The sequence below is a fragment of the Nycticebus coucang genome, chromosome 3 (genome assembly GCF_027406575.1).
Source record: "Nycticebus coucang isolate mNycCou1 chromosome 3, mNycCou1.pri, whole genome shotgun sequence".
Classification (NCBI taxonomy): Eukaryota; Metazoa; Chordata; class Mammalia; order Primates; family Lorisidae; genus Nycticebus; species Nycticebus coucang.
In genome coordinates, this window is record NC_069782.1 from 50859774 (window position 1) to 50880383 (window position 20610).

General features: G+C 39.9%; 1 protein-coding gene and 1 pseudogene across 8 annotated transcripts in view; one reads left to right on the forward strand and one right to left on the reverse strand.

The window, feature by feature from the left end:
* Positions 1–20610, reverse strand: part of TBC1D15 (TBC1 domain family member 15) — an 80354-nt gene that overhangs the window by 44688 nt on the left and 15056 nt on the right. For 6 of the 7 annotated variants that reach the window (XM_053583652.1, XM_053583651.1, XM_053583653.1 and 3 more), the window contains exons 2-3: positions 3571–3669; positions 2725–2799 (exon numbers count right to left, since the gene is read on the reverse strand). In XM_053583652.1, coding sequence (XP_053439627.1) covers positions 2725–2799; positions 3571–3669 — 174 coding nt within the window. Of the gene's footprint in view, positions 1–2724; positions 2800–3570; positions 3670–8491; positions 8517–20610 lie in introns of those variants that run through there. The other variant, XM_053583656.1, reaches the window with a different exon arrangement.
* On the forward strand, positions 1612–2194 carry LOC128581203 (60S ribosomal protein L29-like; annotated as a pseudogene). Its single transcript, XR_008378778.1, has one exon. The product of XR_008378778.1 is annotated as a 60S ribosomal protein L29-like (transcript).

Below are 20610 nucleotides of genomic sequence, written 5' to 3' on the forward strand. Positions count from 1 at the left end.
TGAAGTTCTAAAAAGCAAAACTGAATTTGCCACACACCAGGTACTACACAGAATTGAATGAAGTGTAGACATTGTGCTAACTATTTTAAGTACTCTAGAGATGATTAAAAGTATATAGGAGAACGCACATAAGTTATACATAAACACTACGCCATATCATACACGGAACCTGAGCATCCCGATACTGATATCCAAGGCGGGAGGGGTCTGGGGCCTGATTCCCCACAGATTCTGAGTGACAACTATATACATAGGGAAAATGAACTCATGAAAACATGTTTAACATCATTACTCCAGGAAACTATAAATCAAAACCAAATGACATACTTCAGATACAGATTAAATTGTGCTGTGCCCCTTTCTCCAAAATGATAAAGTCAAAACCTGTAGTATCTCAGAATGTGACCTTGTTTAGAAATAAGATCTTAACAGAAGTAATCAAGCTAAAATAAGGTTATTAGGATGAATCCATTCAGTATGACTAGTGTCCTTACAAAAAAGGGAAACCAGCCAGGTGTAGTAGCTACACCTCTAACACTTTGGAAGGCTGAGGAGGAAGGACAGCTTGAGGCTAGGAGTTGGAGCCAGCCTAAGCAACATAGCAAGACTCTGTCTCCACAAAAAAACTTTAAGCAATCAGCCAGGTGTCGTAGCATGCACCTGGGGTCCCAGTTACTTGTGAGGCTGAGGCAGGAGAATCACTTGAGCCCAGAAGTTTGTGAAGTCAGAGTGATCTATGATGATGCCACTGCACTCTAGCCTGGGCAACAAGGCGAAATCCTGTCTCAAAAAAGGGTAAACTTTGTTTTTTTTGAAGTTTTTGGCCTAGGCAGGGTTTGAAACCGCCACTCCAGTATATGGGACCAGCGCCGTTGAGCCACAGGTGCTGCCTAAAAAAGGGGAAATCTTAACACAGAGACAGATATGCACAAAAGCAAGACGATATAAAAACACAAGGAGGTCATCGTCTACAAACCAAGGAACACTTGAGGCCACCAGAAGCTAGCAGAGAGACAAAGAACAGATTCTCTCTCACAACACTCAGAAAGAACCAATCCTGCTGACAGATACCTCTATTTCTTTTTTTTTTTTTTTTTTTAGATACCTCTATTTCTAACTTCTAGCGCCAGAACTGTGAGACTATCAATAACTATTGTTCTAAGTCATCCAGTCTGCAGTGCTTTCTTAGAGCAGCCCTCAGAAACTAATACAACTTACTAAAATTAAAAAGACTAACAAATATGGATGAGAATGTGGAGAAATTGAAATCCTCACATACTTATATTGCTGGTGGGAGTGTAAAACAGGGCAGGTGCTCTGGAAAAGTCTGGCAGTTCTCCAAATGTTAAACATACAGTTATAGGACCCAATCATTCCACACTTAGGTAGATACACTCAAGAGAAATAAAACCTTGTCCACACAAACACTTGCACAGAAATATCACACCAGCATTTTTTATATTAGCTCCAAAGTAAAAACAACCCAAATGTCCATCAATTAATGAATAAAACCGTGCTATATCCATAAATGCAATATTATTCAGAAAAAAAAAAAAAGTGGCTTTTCTCTTCCGGTCATAGGCACTTCGGCCATCGCGGGTTGCAGTGCAGACATGGCCAAGTCCAAGAACCACACCACACACAACCAGTCTCGAAAATGGCACAGAAATGGCATCAAGAAACCCCGATCACAAAGATATGAATCTCTTAAGGGGGTAGATCCCAAGTTCCTGAGCAACATGCGCTTTGCCAAGAAGCACAACAAGAAGGGCCTAAAGAAGATGCAGGCCAACAATGCCAAGGCCGTGAGTGCACGTGCTGAAGCTATAAAGGCCCTTATAAAGCCCAAGAGGTTAAAACCAAGATTCCAAAGGGTGCCAGCCGTAAATTCAGTTGACTTGCCTACATCGCCCACCCCAAGCTTGGGAAGCGTGCTCATGCACGCATTGCCAAGGGTCGCAGGCTCTGCAGGCCAAAGGCTAAGGCCAAGCATCAGACAAAGGCCCAATCTGCTGCTTCATCTGCAGCTCCAGCTTCAGTTCCAGCTCAGGCTCCCAAAGGTGCCCAGGCCCCCACGAAGGCTCCAGAGTAGAGGCACCTATCTGCCATGAGGACAAAAGGACTGGTGTGACCTCTAGGCTGCTGTCTGTATGGGGCTGGGGTCCTCCTGTGCTATTTGTACAAATAAACTTGAGGCAGAAAAAAAAAAAAAAAAAAGTGCTGTAACACAAATGAACTTGAAAACATGATGCAAAACAAGAGAAGCCAGTCACAAAAGACCATGATTCTACTTAAAAGAAATGTCCAAAAGAAGCAAACCCTCAGAGACAGAAAGTAGATTAGTGGCTGCCAGTTACTGGCAGTACGTACAAATGAGAGGTGACTATTAGAGATTCTTTTGGAGGGTTGAAAATGTTCTAAAATTAAATACCAGCTGGGTGAAGGGCTCAACTACAACTTGGACTTTACCAAACAAATGCAAACAATGTAACCTAATTGTTTGTAGCCTTGTATTAATCTGAAACAAAAAAAAATTAACATAAAATTAGATAACCAGTGAAGGCTGAAGAACTCTGCAAATATACTAAAAAACACTGAATTATACACCTAAAGGGATGAACTTTATGGCACATAAATACATTTAAATAAATTATTTTAAAAATGGCATTCCCCCCCTCAAAAAAAAATGGCATTCCCTTATGTCACAATTTTTTTCTTAAATACCTTTCCAGCATAGAAAATACTAGAAGAATCCAATGCATCATCCAGTGGTCTCCAGTCCACAATTACTTCAGCATCCTAGAGAAGGAAATTATGAGTTATATTCAGTATTGAGCAGTAAGTTACTTTAACTACTTATATTCCCTGAGCCCCAAAATAAAATTTTAGCTCCTTAAATACTAGCATTTTAAATACACCGAAAAATGTGAACCACTGTTTAACAATAAATGTGTAGATTTTTAAATTCTGCCTACTTTACATTATGAAAATTTTTGTATTACGGTAACTTATACACAAGTTTTAAAACATTCTACATCATTTTACTGGCTTACCTAAATACAGACAATCCTCAACTTACAACAGTTCAACTTGTAATTTCTTGTAATTTCTTGCAAAAGCAATACACATTCAGCATAAACTGTACATAGAGTACCCATACAAATATCTGTTTTTCACTTCCTGTACAGTATTCAATTCAATGAATTACATGGAATAGTAAACACTTTATTATAAAATAAACTATGTTGGATGATTTTACCTACCTACAGGCTAAGTGTTCTGAGTACATTTAAGGTAGGCTAGGCTAAGCTATTGTGGTGTGTAGGTTAGAACTGTTAAATGCATTTTCAACTTTCAATATCTTCAATCTACGATAGGTTTATCAGGATGCAACACCATCATAAATTGAGCATGCTTTTTATTTCTAATATCATTTCCATGTTAAATTTACAACTACTATTCAATTGCATAACTGTAGTTTACACATGAAATTCAAACTTTCTGATAATTCCCCAAGATGAATTGCTACCATAAACTATTATTTAAAATAATAACTTACTAGACACTTACCTTTTCTAAAACACGTAATATTCCTGAAATCAAGCTGTCTTGGTCATTGGTCTTTCCACAAGATGAGTGAATATATACCCCTTCCTGTTCATATATAATCTGAAACAGCAAAAATAAAATGGATCACATTATCTTTATTGAGTACTATTTCAACATCTGTAAAAAATACTGTATTAAGTTGTTTTCTTATAATGCCTGGCCAAATTTCTTTCTTTTTTTTTTTTTTTGAGACAGAGTCTCACTTTGTCGCCCTCAGTAGAGTGATGTGGCGTCAAAGCTCACAGCAACCTGTAACTCTTGTGCTTATACGATTCTCTTGCCTCAGTCTCCCAAGTTGCTAGGACTACAATGGCCTGCCACAACGCCTGGCTTTTTTATGTTTTAAGAGACAAGGTCTCGCTCTGGCTCAGGCTGGTCTCAAACTCCTGTGTTTAGGCAATCCACCCGCCTCAGCCTCCCAGAGTGCTAGGATTACAGACATGAGCCATCGTGATTGGCCCAAATTTCTGATATTTCATATATAAATGTATTATTTTAAAAATACCAAATTAGGAGCACTCAAACAAACATAAACTGGAGGAAGGTTGGCTTTGTTATGCATGATCATTTGTTTTTCAGATTAGAGATAATCAAAATCTTGATCGTCTCCATAAACAATAATGTCTAATTACTGCTATATGTCTCAATATATAAATTCCATTTAAAATTTATGTATTTTGCTGGCGGCACAAACCTGTAGTCCCAGCTACTCCAGAGGCTGAGCCTGAGCCCAGGAGATCAAGGCTATAGTGCACTGTGATAGCACCAACGAATAGCCACTGTGAGACTCAATCTCAAAAAAAAAAAAAAAAATCATTTTTAAAAATTTGTATTTCTCATGAACATTTTTGGAAAACATTAGGCTCATACCAAAAATGGACCTGAAAACATCCATATAAAATACAAGGAGGAATCAAATGCTCTCTAACTATTCCCATCATAGCACATTTTAACTGCAAAATCATTTTTGTATATTTTTGTAACAGTTAAAAAATTCAGGGACTAGGCTCAGCGCCTGTGGCTCAAGCAGCTAAGGCGCCAGCCACATACACCTGAGCTGGCGGGTTTGAATCCAGCCCGGTCCCGCCAAACAACGACAGCTGCAACCAAAAAGTAGCCGGGTGTTGTGGCGGGCACTTGTAGTCCCAGCTACTTGGGATATGGAGACAGGAGAATCGCTTGAGCCCAGGAGCTGGAGGTTGCTGTGAGCTGTGATGCCACAGCAATCTACCCAGGGCAATAGCTGGAGGCTCTGTCTCAAAAAAATAAAAAATGAAAAAATTCAGGGACTAATATGGGAATTTTAAAGAGTAGTGGTAAGAATATATATATGTGTGTGTGTGTGTGTATATATAAATATATATAAATATATAAATATATATATATATATATTTTTTTTTTTTTTTAAAGGAAAAGAGGCTGGGCACAGTGGCTCATACCTGTAATCCTAGCACTCTGAGAGGCCAAGGCAGGTGGATTGCCTTGAGCTCAGAAGTTTGAGACCAGTGTGAGCAAGAGCAAGACCCATGTTTACTAAAAACATAGAAAAACTAGCAGGGTGTTATGGTAGGCATCTGTAGTCCCAGCTACTCAAGAGGCTGAGGCGAGAGGACCCCTCTCTGAGCCCAAGGGTTTGAGGTTGCTGTGAGCTGTGATGTACCACGCTCTACCCAAGGTGACAAGAGTGAGACTGTCTCAATAAAAAAAAAAAAAAGAAAAAGAAAAAAGGAAATGAAAAAGGAAAAGAGTAATGATGAGGACTTCCAGGAGTGACAAGTTAGTTCCATTTCACAAATACTAAGTGCTTCCATATAAAAACACCTAAAAGACTAAAACAACATGAAGAAGACTAATCTTTGAACAAAATCCTAAGGGAATACAGAAGAAACTTAAGTTAAAACATTTAAAGTTGAGCCTTATTAAGATTCTATTCCTGGGTGGCGCCTGGGGCTCAGTGAGTAGGGCGCCAGCCCCATATACTGAGGGTGGCAGGTTCTAACCCAGCCCCAGCCAAACTGCAACAAAAAATTGCCAGGCATTGTGGTGGGAAGCTGAGGCAAGGGAATCGTCTAAGCCCAAGAGGTAGAGGTTGCTGTGAGTTGTGACACCACAGCACGCTACCAAGGGTAAAAAGTGAGACTCTGTCTCTTAAAAAAAAAAAAAGATTCCATTCCTGAGACCCATTTCAAACTCTCTCTTAAAAAAAAAAAAAAAAAAAAAGATTCCATTCCTGAGACCCATTTCAAACTATTAAAAAGTATTTTTAATTATAAAAATAAGCAGAAAAGTCATAGCTAGACCTAAGTACTTTTGATAAATGTAAGTTTGGAATAGAACATATTTTTCTATTTATGGAGACCTTTTCTTAATATAATTAATTACTCAATTAATTAATTACTCAAAATGTAATACAAGCACCAGCAGAACCTACCACTCAGTCATTCATAAAGGTAAATGGACATGTACCTTCCTGTTGTTACCTAACATTTATGGAGCACTTATACCCTATGAACTCTGTATGTTCTAACTTAACCCTTACAATAACCCTAAACCATAGAATGTATAACATCATTGGGGTGAGAAACCTATTCATGTGCACAAGAAAACTGAAAGAGGTTAAAGAACTTGCTCAAGGTCAGTGATACCAAGAGTAAGGGATGTCACCAGAAAGCTGTGCTCTTAGCCACTACACTACAATGCTTCCACATTAGTCTTACTGCTTCTCCCACATGTTTGTGACAATAATCAACTATTATGTGGACTATGTCAGGGAAGAGTCTTTCTATAAAGTAATCAAGACCACCAGGGAAGTTCTGATTTCAAAAACCTAACATGGCCTACTCTAAAACAGTTCTTAAGAAACCAACTAGCATAATTGGTGGGGCCACACCTACGGTGCATCTTAGAATGGGTACAGGTGAAACTTACTAAATGCAGAATGCAAATGTCTTCATACAATAACTAAGAAAATGCCATGAAGGCTATATTAAACAGTTTGATGAAAATATTTCATATTGTATATGAAACCAGCACATTGTACCCCTTGATGGCACTAATGTACACAGCTATGATTAAATAAAAAAAAAAAAAAAACCAACTAGCATGCAGCAGAAGCAAGAAATGAGGGATAGGATGAGTCAGGTGAGGGTGAGAGACAATTCTAGATTGTCTGTATTTTTTTTTTTTTTTTTTTTGAGACAGAGCCTCAAGCTGTTGCCCTGGGTAGAGTGCTGTGACATCACAGCTCACAGCAACCTCCAGCTCCTAGGCTCAAGCCATTCTCCTGCCTCCATCTCTCAAGTAGCTGGGACTACAGGCGCCCACCACAATGCCTGGCTATTTTTTGGTTGCAGCTGTCATTGTTGTTTGGAGGGACCGGGCTGGATTCAAACCTGCCAGCTCAGGTGTATGTGGCTGGCGCCTTAGCCGCTTGAGCCACAGGCTCCGAGCCTGTTTGTATATTTTTTAAATTTTTTTTAAGACACACAAAAAAGTCTAGCTATGGTGCCCAGGCTAAGATTTGAACTCCTGGGCTCAAGTGATCCTCCCATCTCAACCTCCAAGTAGCTGAGACTACCAAGTACAGGCCACCACATACAGCACTAAAGACAAATTTTAAAGCCTATGCGTGTATTTCAACATGGCACAAAAATGGGCATGAGAGTATTCACAGTATTGTTATTTGTAATACTGGAGGGAGGAGAGAAGGAAGGAAAAGAAAATATAAATCTCCATATCTACAAAAGGGAAATGGTAAGAGATATATGCTCAATCCATTCTATGGAGAATACCATTCAGAAGTTCAGAAAGGATGAGGAAGAGTAAAAAAGAGCAAACGGAAAAATGGACATGGAAAATTCTCCATGTATATATGTATCTCTATGAATATTCAAAGTAAAAATAGTCATATATTTAAAAATAAATTTAAGCAGTAACATTAAAAAGAATTACAGAGGGTGGAGCCCGTGGCTCAAAGGAGTAGGGCACTGGCCTCATATGCTGGAAGTGGCAGGTTCAAACCCAGCCTCGGCCAAAAACTGCAAAAAAAAAAAAAAAAAGAAAAGAAAAGAATTATAGAAATATAAAATAAAATATTTCTGCCCTTTGGTTTATCAATTTATAAAACCAGACAAACCAGATGATTGTATCTGGGGCCATAAAATGAAAATATGAAATGATTAAGGAAAAGAAATCTCTTAAAAAAACTCAAGCTATTAGAACAATATGATTGTATTAACCTAAGTCTTCACAGTTGTACCTGAGATCTAGACTTGCTCACTGTAGGTATCTGCTATTTGCATCTTTTGACTTAATCTCCCTGCCTCCCCCCCCTTAACCCTCACCCCTGGGGACCACTGTTTCATTCTCTATCTGCGTGTATTTGAGCTGGTGTTTTTTGACACTCCACATCTAGGTGAAATCATGCAGGATTTTTCTGTCTGGCTTATTTCACTTACTATAATGTCCTCCAGTTATATAAGTATATTTTAGCTGCCCTTGTCACAAAAAAATAGTAACTATGTCAGATGTTAGATACATTAACCTACTAAAGTACAGTAACCACTGTACTACCTATATGTATCTCATAACATAAATATACACAATAAAATTTTTAAAAAGATTCTGAGAAAAAAAATTCCCAAGCTTTTGTGTCAAACGGATCAGAGACATAACCAGAAACACTTTAGCATATTTTCTCATAGACTCAGCTATTAGCATAATTGAGAACTTCCTAATCCTCATGTTAGAAAAAGAGACACTCACAGCCAAGAAAAGTGTGTTATTACTAATGCAGTCTAAAGTTGTAGGATACAACCTAACGCTACAGGATTCTGGAAACCTCAACAAAGTGAATCCTACAGAATCAAATGAACGATACCACCTTACAAAAGCACGCTAAGCAACTCTTTCCCACACGTGCACTGGTCAGGTGTTGCCTTTGTCTTTTTTTCTTTTTTCCACTTAAAAAAAAGAGGAAAAGAGTTGGCTCAATAATTTAGCTGGGAAAATATTTTTAAATTATTAAAGAAACAGATAACTTTACAAATAAAGTTGCACTCATTCCGTGTTCTGCGATCCTTAATTCTACGGCAGTTTTGAGGGACAAGTTACATGGCCCAAAACTCACAACTGTAACCCCAATTTATATCTCTTTAGAAAACAGTTATGTTGGCCAGGTATAGTGGCTCACGCCTGTAAGCCTAGCACTCTGGGAGGCCTACCTGAGCAAAGCAAGACCCCATCTCTCCCAAAAATAGAAAAACTAGCTGAGCCTGGTGGTAGGCGCCTGTAGTCCCAGCTAGTTAAGAGGCTGTAACAAAGGATCTATCAAGCCCACGAGTTTGAGGCTGCTATGAGGTATGACACCATGGCGCTCTAGCCATGGTGATGAAGACTCTGTCTCAAAAAAAAAAAAAAATTACATTTCCGAGTTCACATGGGAGAGTTATTAAGGGTTTTAGTTTAAAGGCCAACTGCTGAATTGGTTTATACATTTAAAGACATTTAAAATTTGGTTTTTAGTTCCACGGCAGCATCATTTTCTTCATTTAAGCAATTTCAGAAACTATTTTCCTCTAGGGAAGCCACACGGAAATTTTCTGGTGGTTCCTGGAAACAGTAACAGTTGAGATTTAACAAATGAAGGTGTCAGGAAATCTGAAATCCACTCCTTCCTTGATAAGTATGTGGTCTTGAGTTAAAGTCACTAAATGCTTCAGTTTATTCTTCCCTAAAATGGAGGTGGAGATAAGAAGATCTGACTCACTCAGCATGGCTGAAAGGATTTAAATGACATCAGAGTACTTTAAAAACAAAATGCTACATGTTGAATATCCCTTATGAGTGTTTTCTTTGAGTGTTATGTCAGTGTTTAAAAAGTTTTGGATTTTGGGCTCGGCATCTGTGGCTCAAGCGGCTAAGGCACCAGCCACATACACCTGAGCTGACGGGTTCGATTCCAGCCCACACCCGCCAAACAACGATGGCTGCAATCAAAAAAAAATAGCTGGGGTAGTGGCGGGCACCTGTAGTCCCAGCCACTTGGGAGACAGAGGCAGGAGACTCACTTGAGCCCAGGAGTTGGAGGTTGCTGTGAGCTGTGATGCCACACACTCTACCCAGGGTGACAGCTTGAGGCTCTGTCTCAAAAAAAAAAGAAAAGTTTTGGATTTTGGAGCACTTATTTCAGTTTTTGAATTAGGGATACTCAACCTGTATTCAGCTCAAACTGCTATCACTAAGTTATTTTAGGTCTGAAGTAAATTATGTACTAATGGATTTACTGTTTGGTTTTGTGTGTGTGTGTATGTGTGTGCGCTCCTGTAAGTCTTATGAAATATAAGACTTAGGCTCGGGGCCTGTGGCTCAAGTGGCTAAGGCGCCAGCCACACATACCTGAGCTGGCAAGGGCCCGCCAAGCAACAATGATGGCCACAACCAAAAAATAGCCAGGCGTTGTGGCGGGTGCCTGTAGTCCCAGCTACTTGGGAGGCAGAGGCAGGAAAATCGCTTGAGCCCAGGAGTTGGAGGTTGCTGTGAGCTGTAATGCCATGGCACTCTACCCAGGGTGACAGCTTGAGACTCTGTCTCAAAAGAAAAAAATGAAATATATGACTTAAGATTTAGTAACTGATACAAATTAATACATTTATTAACTTATAATTTCTGAAATTGCTTAAATGAAGATAATGTTGCTATAGAACTAAAAACCAAATTTTAAATGTCTTTAAATGTATAAACCAATTCTGCACTTGGCCTTTAAACAAAAACTCTTAATAACTCTCCCATCTGAACTTGGAAACTTCCAATATACAGCGCTGAGTCCCTTTTTATAACATCTTGGTTTAACTCTTTCATTTGTGCTTCAACCTACGTATTTTGTAAAGGGAGCACTTTTACTTACCTTTTATTTACAGCATATGTCTGTTTATCACCCCAATCTGAATACATGTCTATATTAAAATACAAAAACCACAACTCTACAAATATCAACTATTTAAAATAGCTCAAGATACAAAAACAGAAGTCTCATAGTGACAATACCAAAATGCCTCACCAGAAGCCCGTTAACTCATTCCCCTCACAAGGACAGCCAGAACAAGGAATAAACCAGGGCAGAGTAACAAAACCCAGACTGAGCCCAGAGTGCATCAAAGGAATAACAAAAACCTTAGTGAACACAGAATCTTGGGATAGCTATATAGACCCCATTCCCCAGCAGGGATCGGCTGGGAACTAAGAAGAAGAGGGCCCTAGCACTGCCCCCCCCAACACCTCAGACACCTACAGATCTCACTACTGGGGTTCCCTGCAGTTCTCACAGGCACTAATCCTAGCTAAAGGAGCTGTCTGGCATCCACACAGCTGTGCTCCCCTCAGAGAAAGGAGGAGAGGAGCTGACTCCGTGCCCCACCTGCTGTGTCCACACTCTACTGCTCTGGGCCAGGCTGCAAGTGGAACTATGACTGGAATGTGTCTTCCTCCAAGGGCAAATGGCCACAGGTTCCCTTTATCCTACAAGCGAACACGAATTAACTCCAGCCTGGTGCCCCTACATCCCCAAGCCAAGCTGCCAGCAGCAATTCTCCCCTTACCCTGGGGCCCAGAGAGACGGAGATGCTCTGCCTACCCCTACACCTGCCCTCAGCCCCTCCCGCCAGGGCTAAAGTGGCAAACTGCTTCCTGGCAAATAGCACCTTGCCTGGCCAAGTTAAAGCAGCACCCTGCATCCCAGGAAATAAATGGTACCTTGGTTGCCAAGAGCAGTCACACTCTCCTACCCCATGAGCTGAAGCAGCAAATCTCTACAGCAATCAGTGCCCTGGCTAAGCCAACATAGTACTTCAGGTCCCAGGAAAATAAAGCAGCAGCGAAACAGAGATACCCCACCTTACAAGCCAAACAACTCTCTAGTACCCTGGTTCCCTGAAGCTAGACTAGCCCTCTCAGAGTCACAGACCCCTGTTACAGCCACTATGTAAAATAGTATGGAGATTCCTCAAAAACTAAAATTAAAACTACCGTATCAGCTGGGCACAGTGGCTCATGCCTATAATCCTAGCACTCTGGAAGGCCAAGGCAGGTAGACTGCCTGAGCTCAAAGACCAGGACCAGCCTGAGCAAGAGTGAGACCCTGTCTCTATTAAAATAGAAAAACTGAGGCAAGAGGATCATTTGAGCCCAAGAGGTGGAGGTAGCTGTGAGCTATGATCCAGGGCAACAGCATGAGACTGTCTCAGAAAAATAAAAATTAAAAAAAAATAAAACTACCGTATCCTTTCATAATCCCACCAGTAGGTATATACATGGCTCTCCCATGTACTGTAGCACTATTCACAACACTCATGATATGGATTCAACCAATGTGAACATCAACAGATGAATGGATAAAGAAAAGGTGGTGTGTACACCTAATGGAATACCAGTAAGCCATAAAAAAAATTATGTCACCCACTGCAATATGGATGAGCTTGGAGGACACCAGTTAAGTAAAAATAAGCCAGGCACAGAAAAATAATAATGCATGTCCTGGCTCACATGAGGAAACTAAAAAGTTGACCTCAGAAGTACAGAGTACAGTGTGGTTACTAAAGGGGAGAAGGGTAGGGAAGCAGGGAAACAGCCAGAGGTTCATTAGTAGACACAAAGGTATAGATAGATAGAACTATATGCTAGTGTTCTACGGCATTATAGGGTTATTATAATTAACAATTTATCATATATTTTTCAAACTGCAACAAGAGCCAATTTTGAATGTTCCTAACACATACACAAAAAAGATTTTAGGTTATAAGATATGCTAATTACCAAGATATGACCATTATACCTCATATAAATATATTAAAACATCACACTGTACCTTATAAATATGTATAATTATATGTAAGTTAAATAATAAAAAAAATTTTAATTTTAAAAAATAGAAGTTCAATTAAAACTGATGACAGACAACAGCATGGAGATACTTCAATAGACCATCACGAACTGACTCCTGAGGTGCATCATTCTGCTAAAGGACACTCTGCTTATGTTTAGCAATAGTAATAATCAACATATGGAAAGCTGTCTCCAAGCTCATTTGATATATAAAGTTATTTTGCTATAGGAAATAATTATAATGTCAGGAATTTCATTTCAGATAACATTTTTAGTATGACAGACTGGTTTTATTCATCATCTCTAAACAAAATAAAAGTTCAAATGCTATGTGATATTTTTATTATGCATTACTTTATAAAAACATTTCTACATTATAATATTTGACCCTAACAATTCAGACGTGTATTATCATTCCTATCTTGTAATTTAAAAAATTCCAAGGAAATTAAGTGATTTGTTCAAGGTTCTTCCCCTACTCTTGTGTTGAGACTCAGAGATCTGCTCTCACAAGTTATATTTGTTAAAAGAGTACATAATAAAAAAGGCAATCAACTTAAGGTTCAGCACGTAATGGACACTGACAAAACTATTCTAACACTTTTCAGCTTTTGGCTCCAGAGGAGGCCGAGATGCAACTTTTTCGGTCATCACTGAACACCAGATGCCTCCACCACGCTGCCTAAGTTCGACCTCAACGAGATCAAAATCTCACATACCTGAGGTATACAGGTGATGAAGTTAGTGCCACGTCTGCCCTGTCCCCCAAGATTGGCCCCCTGGGTTTATCTCCAAAAGAGATTGATGACGACATTGCAAAGGCAACTATTTTACATAGTGGCTGTACCAGGATCTGTGACTCTGAGGCACCCCTAGAAGCTTATTGTGGGTCTGGAAGAGTCTGAGGATTACAGTGAAACTATCCAGAACAGACAGGCCCAGACTGAAGTGGTACCTTCTGCCTCTGCCCTCATCATCAAAGCCTTCAAGGAACCACTGAGATACAGAAAGAAACAGAAAAACATTAAACACAACGGAAATATCACTTTTGATGACGTTGTCAACACTGATGTGGCTCTGACCTTTAGCCACAGAACTCTTTAGAGCCCTTAAAAAGATCCTGGAGATGGGTCCCCAGTTGGTGCGCTGCAATGGCCACCACCCTCATGACATCAACAGTGGTGCTGTGGCATGCCCAGCTAGTTAAAAAGTACAAGAAGAAAGAAACAGAAAAACATTAAACACAACGGAAATATCACTTTTGATGACGTTGTCAACACTGATGTGGCTCTGACTTTTAGCCACAGAACTCTTTAGAGCCCTTAAAAAGATCCTGGAGATGGGTCCCCAGTTGGTGCGCTGCAATGGCCACCACCCTCATGACATCAACAGTGGTGCTGTGGCATGCCCAGCTAGTTAAAAAGTACAAGAAAAATGTTTCAATAAAGGATCACTTGACACCCCTCCACAAAAAAAAAAAAGAAAAAACTATTCTAATATCCTATGTGCTGTTTGCATTCCTATTTCAAGTATTCTCCAATTATTAGGTTATTAAGTATAAAAAGTCTGACTTCCTTAAGTTTGACAGTTGATACTACTCATCTGTTATTTCAATTTGACTCTTCCCATTGTTTTTTTATTGTGAAAGTACATCTTCATTCTTTTAAACACGTTGTGGCTTGTGATTATCTTTCGAAAAAATTTTAGAGCAATTTTTGTGAAACTATGGAAAAGTCAAAAATGTTCAAGAGAGTCAAAAAAAGTCAGGTCATTTTGTTAATGTGAGTTCCATCATAGAACCAGTGCAGACAGCACAAAATATCAACAAAGCATTGAAGGATGTGGCCAGTACACTGATGGCTTGTGATGATTGTAATCTGGAAAATGAGGTGGACATGGATGAGTGGAAAGCTGAGTGTAAGTGAATCCATCTCAACTTATGCGTGAATTAGCAACAAGATTTGACCTTAACTATTCCAAACATAGTGGACCATCTGAAACAAATCAGCAAAGTAAAGAAGCTTGATAGATGGTTCTGTATGAATTAAATGAGAATCAGAAGAAAAATCACAATGGTTGGATAAAGATAAAGTGCCAAAACACAGTCCAAAACCCAATACTCATCAAAAAAGGCTAATGGTGTCTGGTGGTCCAGCGCTGGTATTATCCACTAAAGCTTCATAAAACCTGCTCAATCATCCGTATTAAAGTACCAAGCACCTTTAAAAAACTTGAAAAAAACAGTACTTCATTTTATATGGGATCAGAAAAAACCTGGAATAGCAAATGCATTACTCAGAAATAAGAACAAATCAGGAGGTATCACATTACCAGACTTCAGGCTACACTATAAATCTATAGTGATCAAAACAGCATGGTACTGGCACAAAAACAGAGCAGTAGATTTATGGAACTGAACAAAGAACCCATAGATGAACCCAGCTACTTATCATCATTTGATCTTTGATAAGCCTAGCAAAAACATTCAGTGGGAAAAAGGCTCCCTATTCAACAAATGGTGCTCGGTGAACTGCCTGGCGACCTGTAGAAGACTGACACTGGACCCCCACCTTTCACCATTAACAAAAATTGATTCTCACTGGATAAGAGATTTAAACTTACAACATGAAACTACAAAAATAATAGAAGAAAACACTTGAAGAAACTGGCCTGGGAGAATACTTTATGAGGAGAACCCTCCCGGGCAATTGAAGCAACACCAAAAATCCATTACTGGGATCTGATCTAACTAAAAAGCTTTTGCACAGCCAAGAACATAGTAAGTAAAGCAAACAGACAACCTTCAGAATGGGAGAAGATTTTTGCAGGTTATGCTTCCAACAAAGGTCTGATAACTAGAATCTACAGAGAACTCAAACTAATCAATAAGAAAAGAATAAATAGGCTTGGCACCTGTGGTTCAAGCGGCTTAGACACCAGCCACATTCACCTGAGCTGGCAGGTTCGAATCCAGCCTGGGCCCGCCAAACAACACTGATGGCTGCAACCAAAAAATAGCCGGGTGTTGTGGCAGGCGCCTGTAATCCCAGCTACTTGGGAGGCGGAGGCAGGAGAACCACTTGAGCCCAGGAGTTGGAGGTTGCTGTGAGCTGGTGATGCCACAGCACTCTACCCAGGATGACAGTTTGAAGCTCTGTCTCAAAACAAAAAAAAAAAAAAAAAAGAATAAATAACCCCATTTCTATGTGGGCAAGAGACTTGAATAGAAACTTCTGTGATGAAGACAGAGGCATGACCTACAAACACATGAAAAAATGCTCATCATCCTTAATCATCAGAGAAATGCAAATCAAAACCACTTTGAGATATCATCTAACTCCAGTAAGATTAACCCACATCACAAAATCCCAAAACTACAGATGTTGGCAGAGAGAAGGGAACACTTCTACACTGCTGGTGGGAATGCAAGCTAATATGACCTTTTTGGAAAGAAGTTTGGAGAATACTCAAGGAACTAAAAATAGACGTACCATTCAATCCTGCAATTCCTCTACTAGGTATATATCCAGATGATCAAAAATCATTTTACAACAAAGACATTTGCACCAGAATGTTTAATGCAGCCCAATTCATAATAGCCAAGACATGTAAACAGCCCAAGTGCCTATCGACCCATGAATGGATTAACAAACTGTGATATATGTACACCATGGAACACTATGCATATAAGTATGCATGTACTTATATGTACTTATAAGTACTATGCATATAAGTAATACTATGCATATAAGTGCCTATCAACCCATGAATGGATTAACAAACTGTGATATATGTACACCATTTAATACTATGCATTAAAAAAGATGGAGACTTCACATCTTTTATGTTTACCTGGATGGAGCTGGAACATATTCTTCTTAGTAAAGTATCTCAAGAATGGGGGAAAAAGTATCCAATGTACTCAATACTACTATGAAATCAATATATAACCACCTACATGCTCATACAAATGGCAAAACATAACTATAGTCCAGAAAGTAGAAGGAAAGAGGGGAGAGAGAGGGAAGAGGAGGAGTTACATGGGAGAAGGGAGGGTATTTGGGGGGACCTCCCTAAAGTGCATGATGCAATGGTATATCTCAAAACTATTAAGAAATGAGTATAATTGTGATGGATGTGTAACTTAGTTCAATGTAAGCATTTCACATTGTATATCAAAGCAGTACCCTGAACCCCATAAATGCATCAATGTACAAAGTTGTGATTTAATAAAAAATAACTTAAAAAAAAAAAGAACGAAGAGAAAATTAAAAACAAAAAATCCTGGTCAATGGATTACAGCAAATATCTCCAGCAACCAGCTGGATGACATGATGAGAATGCCCGCAATTAAGCAGCCAAAATTGGTCAATAGAGACAAATGCTGTTGCATAAACAACACTGCTCAAACTACAGAAGCTAAGCTTGAAAACTCAGACATCCACTGTGTCCACCAGACTTGCACCAATGGACTACCATGTTTTCCAGGCTGGCTACTTCTTGCAAGGAAAAATATTCAATTTTCAATAAACTGTGGAAAATGCCTTTCACAATTTCATTGTCACTACTTCTCCAGGCTTCTTCACTGCTGGCATAAACAAGCACCCTCAAGATGGCAAAACTGTGTCGATAGGTTAGGCTGCATATGTTAATAATACTGTTTCTTGGCTCGGCGCCCACAGCTCAATAAATAGGGCACCAGCCACATACACCAAGGCTGGTGGGTTCAAGCCCGACCGGGGCCTGCTAAACAATGACAACTACAACAAAAACATAGCCAGGCGTTGTGGCAGGCACCTGTAGTCCCAGCTACTCGGGAGGCTGAGGCAAGAGAATTGCTTAAGCCCAAGAGTTTGAGGCTGCTATAAGCTATGATGCCACGGCACTCTACCAAGGGCAGTAAAGTGGGACTCTGTCTCAAAAAAAAAAAAAAAATAATAATGATAATACTCCTTCTTGTTTGAGATATCATACACTAAACTTTAGATTCAAAATTGAACATTTCCAATTTAAATCCCAGTGCTGTGAATATGAGCAGGTCCTTTGTGCTACAGGAAAAAAAAGAGCATCAATAACCCCTTTCCTTCGACTTCCTAAGATTTGAGGGATGATAAAGTTCTTAAGCACAGTAGGAAAAACACATTACATCAGAAAGAAAAATAAGAAAAAATGTAAAGGGAGTAAAGGGCAATGGAACCTATTGTCAAGAACCTAGCAAATAGGCTGGGCACAGTGGCTCATGCCTGTAATCCCAGCACTCTGGGAGGCCAAGGCAAGAGGACTGTCTGAGCTTAACAGGTTCAAGACCAGCCTGAGCTAGAGTGAAACACCATCTCTAAAAATAGTCGGGCGTTGTGGCAGGCACCTGTAGTCCCTACTAAACAAGAATGACAACTGCAAACAAAAAATAGCCAGGCGTTGTGGTGGGTACCTGTAGTCCCAGCTACTTGGGAGGCTGAGGCAAGAGAATCTCTTGAGCCTAAGAGTTTAAGGTTGCTGTGAACTCTGACGCCATGGCTCTCTACCGAGGGTGACAAAGTGAGACTCTGTTTCAAAAAAAAAAAAAAAAAAAAAAAAACTACTAACAATTTAATAATGCAAGAAAGTAATCAAGGGTGGCGCCTGTGGCTCTGTCGGTAAGGCACCGGTCCCATATACCGAGGGTGGCGGGTTCAAACCCGGCCCCGGCCAAACTGCAACCAAAAAATAGCCGGGCGTTGTGGCGGGCGCCTGTAGTCCCAGCTACTCAGGAGGCTGAGACAAGAGAATCACTTAAGCCCAGAAGTTGGAGGTTGCTGTGAGCTGTGTGAGGCCACGGCACTCTACTGAGGGCCATAAAGTGAGACTCTGTCTCTACAAAAAAAAAAAAGAAAGTAATCAAGAGAAAATTAGGACAATGGTTACTTAGGTGAACAGGAGTCAAGGAAGACCCTCTGGAATGGTTAGCTGACGTCTATTTCTTGTCGAGAGTAGCAGTTACAAGGCATGGTTACAACGAGCCTTATGACTCATTAAGCTGTACAATAACTGTGATTTTCCATATCTGAGTTTCGATTTACAAGAAAAATACTAAAAATTATCGGTGAGAAACAAAATGTAACATTTTAAATAAGACTTAAACCAAATCTCAAGGGAACTAAAGGGATAGTCTTACAGAAATCATGACATGAATTCAACAATGGAAAAATATACCTTGAGAAAAAAAAAAGGAAGGACAGATTAAGCAGAGATTTTCAGAAATAGCACCACTTATCACCAAGTTAACCTGCAAAACAAAAACAAACAAAAAAAAGAGAGAAGAAAAGAATGCTATTGTTGTGGGAGTAAATACAGACTATCATTTAGATAGATGGCAGAAAACAGGACAGTAAAATTACAAACTATTATGTGTGTAAAGCCATTGTATGAACGGGATGCCAACTTTCAGCTGCTCAAACATCTATTGACTCTAAAAGGAAATTAAAATCTCAGGACCACCACCCCCAACTCCTTATACAAAAGACAGGTAAAGGCCTCAGGCACCTTTGAAGGAGGTGGCACCACAGATCATAAAGGAAATTCTCAAATTGTAAGTTTAAGTCATCAGACCACTAAAGACTGCACAGTAACAAACTACAAGCCTACCTTCACAGGTGCAGAACACAGACAAGATCAGACCTTCTACGTAGGACAGCTAAAGAATTGATGCTTCCTTCACTCCCTTTTTCTCTTTTAACATTCACTTTACCTTATGTAAAATGTAGATTTTTCTGGGTCTCATAAGAATGTAACCACTTTGTTTCACAACCTGTTGCACACCTTAAAAAGCCACAAATCCATCTGTGATTTGTATTTTTCCAGGCATGTCCTCAACTTCGGCTTAATACGCCTCCATTGACTGAGATTACTTATTCTGGGTCATTTTTGCCTCATTTATTTTGGATTAACAGCACATTCTGTAAATAACAGCATCAGATAAAATTCTCCAATGTCTTGTTGATGTCATCTCTCAGAAGATACAGAAGAAAATTAATGCAGACCAAGATAGTTATTAACAAAAAACCCTGACAGAAAAAGACCATGTTATAACAACAATCACTCAACTAGGGGTGGTGGGGTGGGGGAATGTACTGAAGAGATAGGTATTGGGCGGCGCCTGTAGCTCAGTGAGTAGGGCGCCAGCCCCATATGCTGAGGGTGGCGGGTTCAAACCCAGCCCCGGCCAAACTGCAACAACAACAACAAAAAAATAGCTGGGCGTCGTGGTGGGCGCCTGTAGTCCCAGCTGCTCGGGAGGCTGAGGCAAGAGAATCGCGTAAGCCCAAGAGTTAAGAGGTTGCTGTGAGCTGTGTGAGGCCACGGCTCTCTACCTGAGGGCGGTACAGTGAGACTCACATCTCTACAAAAAAAAAAGAGATAGGTATTAATCCCTCCAAAGTAAAAAGAAACCCTATAAAACTACTGCCACTGCCAGCCAATATGGAGTGACAAAAATCTGGATTTCGCCTTACTATAGGGGAGAGAAAAACTAAGAATATTGCCCAATCTACAAAACAATCAATAGTTTTTAAGATACTACCCATCTGATAATGAAGCACAGTGACTGCTGAGAGAAAGGAAAGCAATAAAGTGAGCAATACAACTGCCTAGCTTACTGCCTCGAGCGAGTTCCCAATGCCTGGTAAAGGAATAGAAAACCCAGACAGTGCCCAGGGAAGAAACAGAGCGGGAAGTGGAAGATGCCAAGACAGCCAGAGTTCCCAGGGCAGGACCACAGCAGAGAGATACTCAGCAAAGGGCATCAGTGTCAGTTAACTGCCCAAGGAGAGAAGAAGAGCCTCCTGAAACCAGGAGAAACAATGTGCAGGCTCACAGCCTGCGTGCACCAACCAGAGTAGGGAAACTCATTCACAAAGCACTGAGGGGGGACTTAGTGCCTCAACAATGGGGCAAAATTGGTTCTACCCACTAAATGTTATGCTGATGCCATTTAACAAAGTTTAAAAGTAAGACCCTAAAGTACCAAATTGTTTCAAGTAACTTTAAGTGCCTTCTAAGACAAAGCTCAGTAATATTTTACAAGAACACAAAAATAGTTAGCATCCAACAGAACAGAATTTACATTACCTGACATCCAGTAAAAAA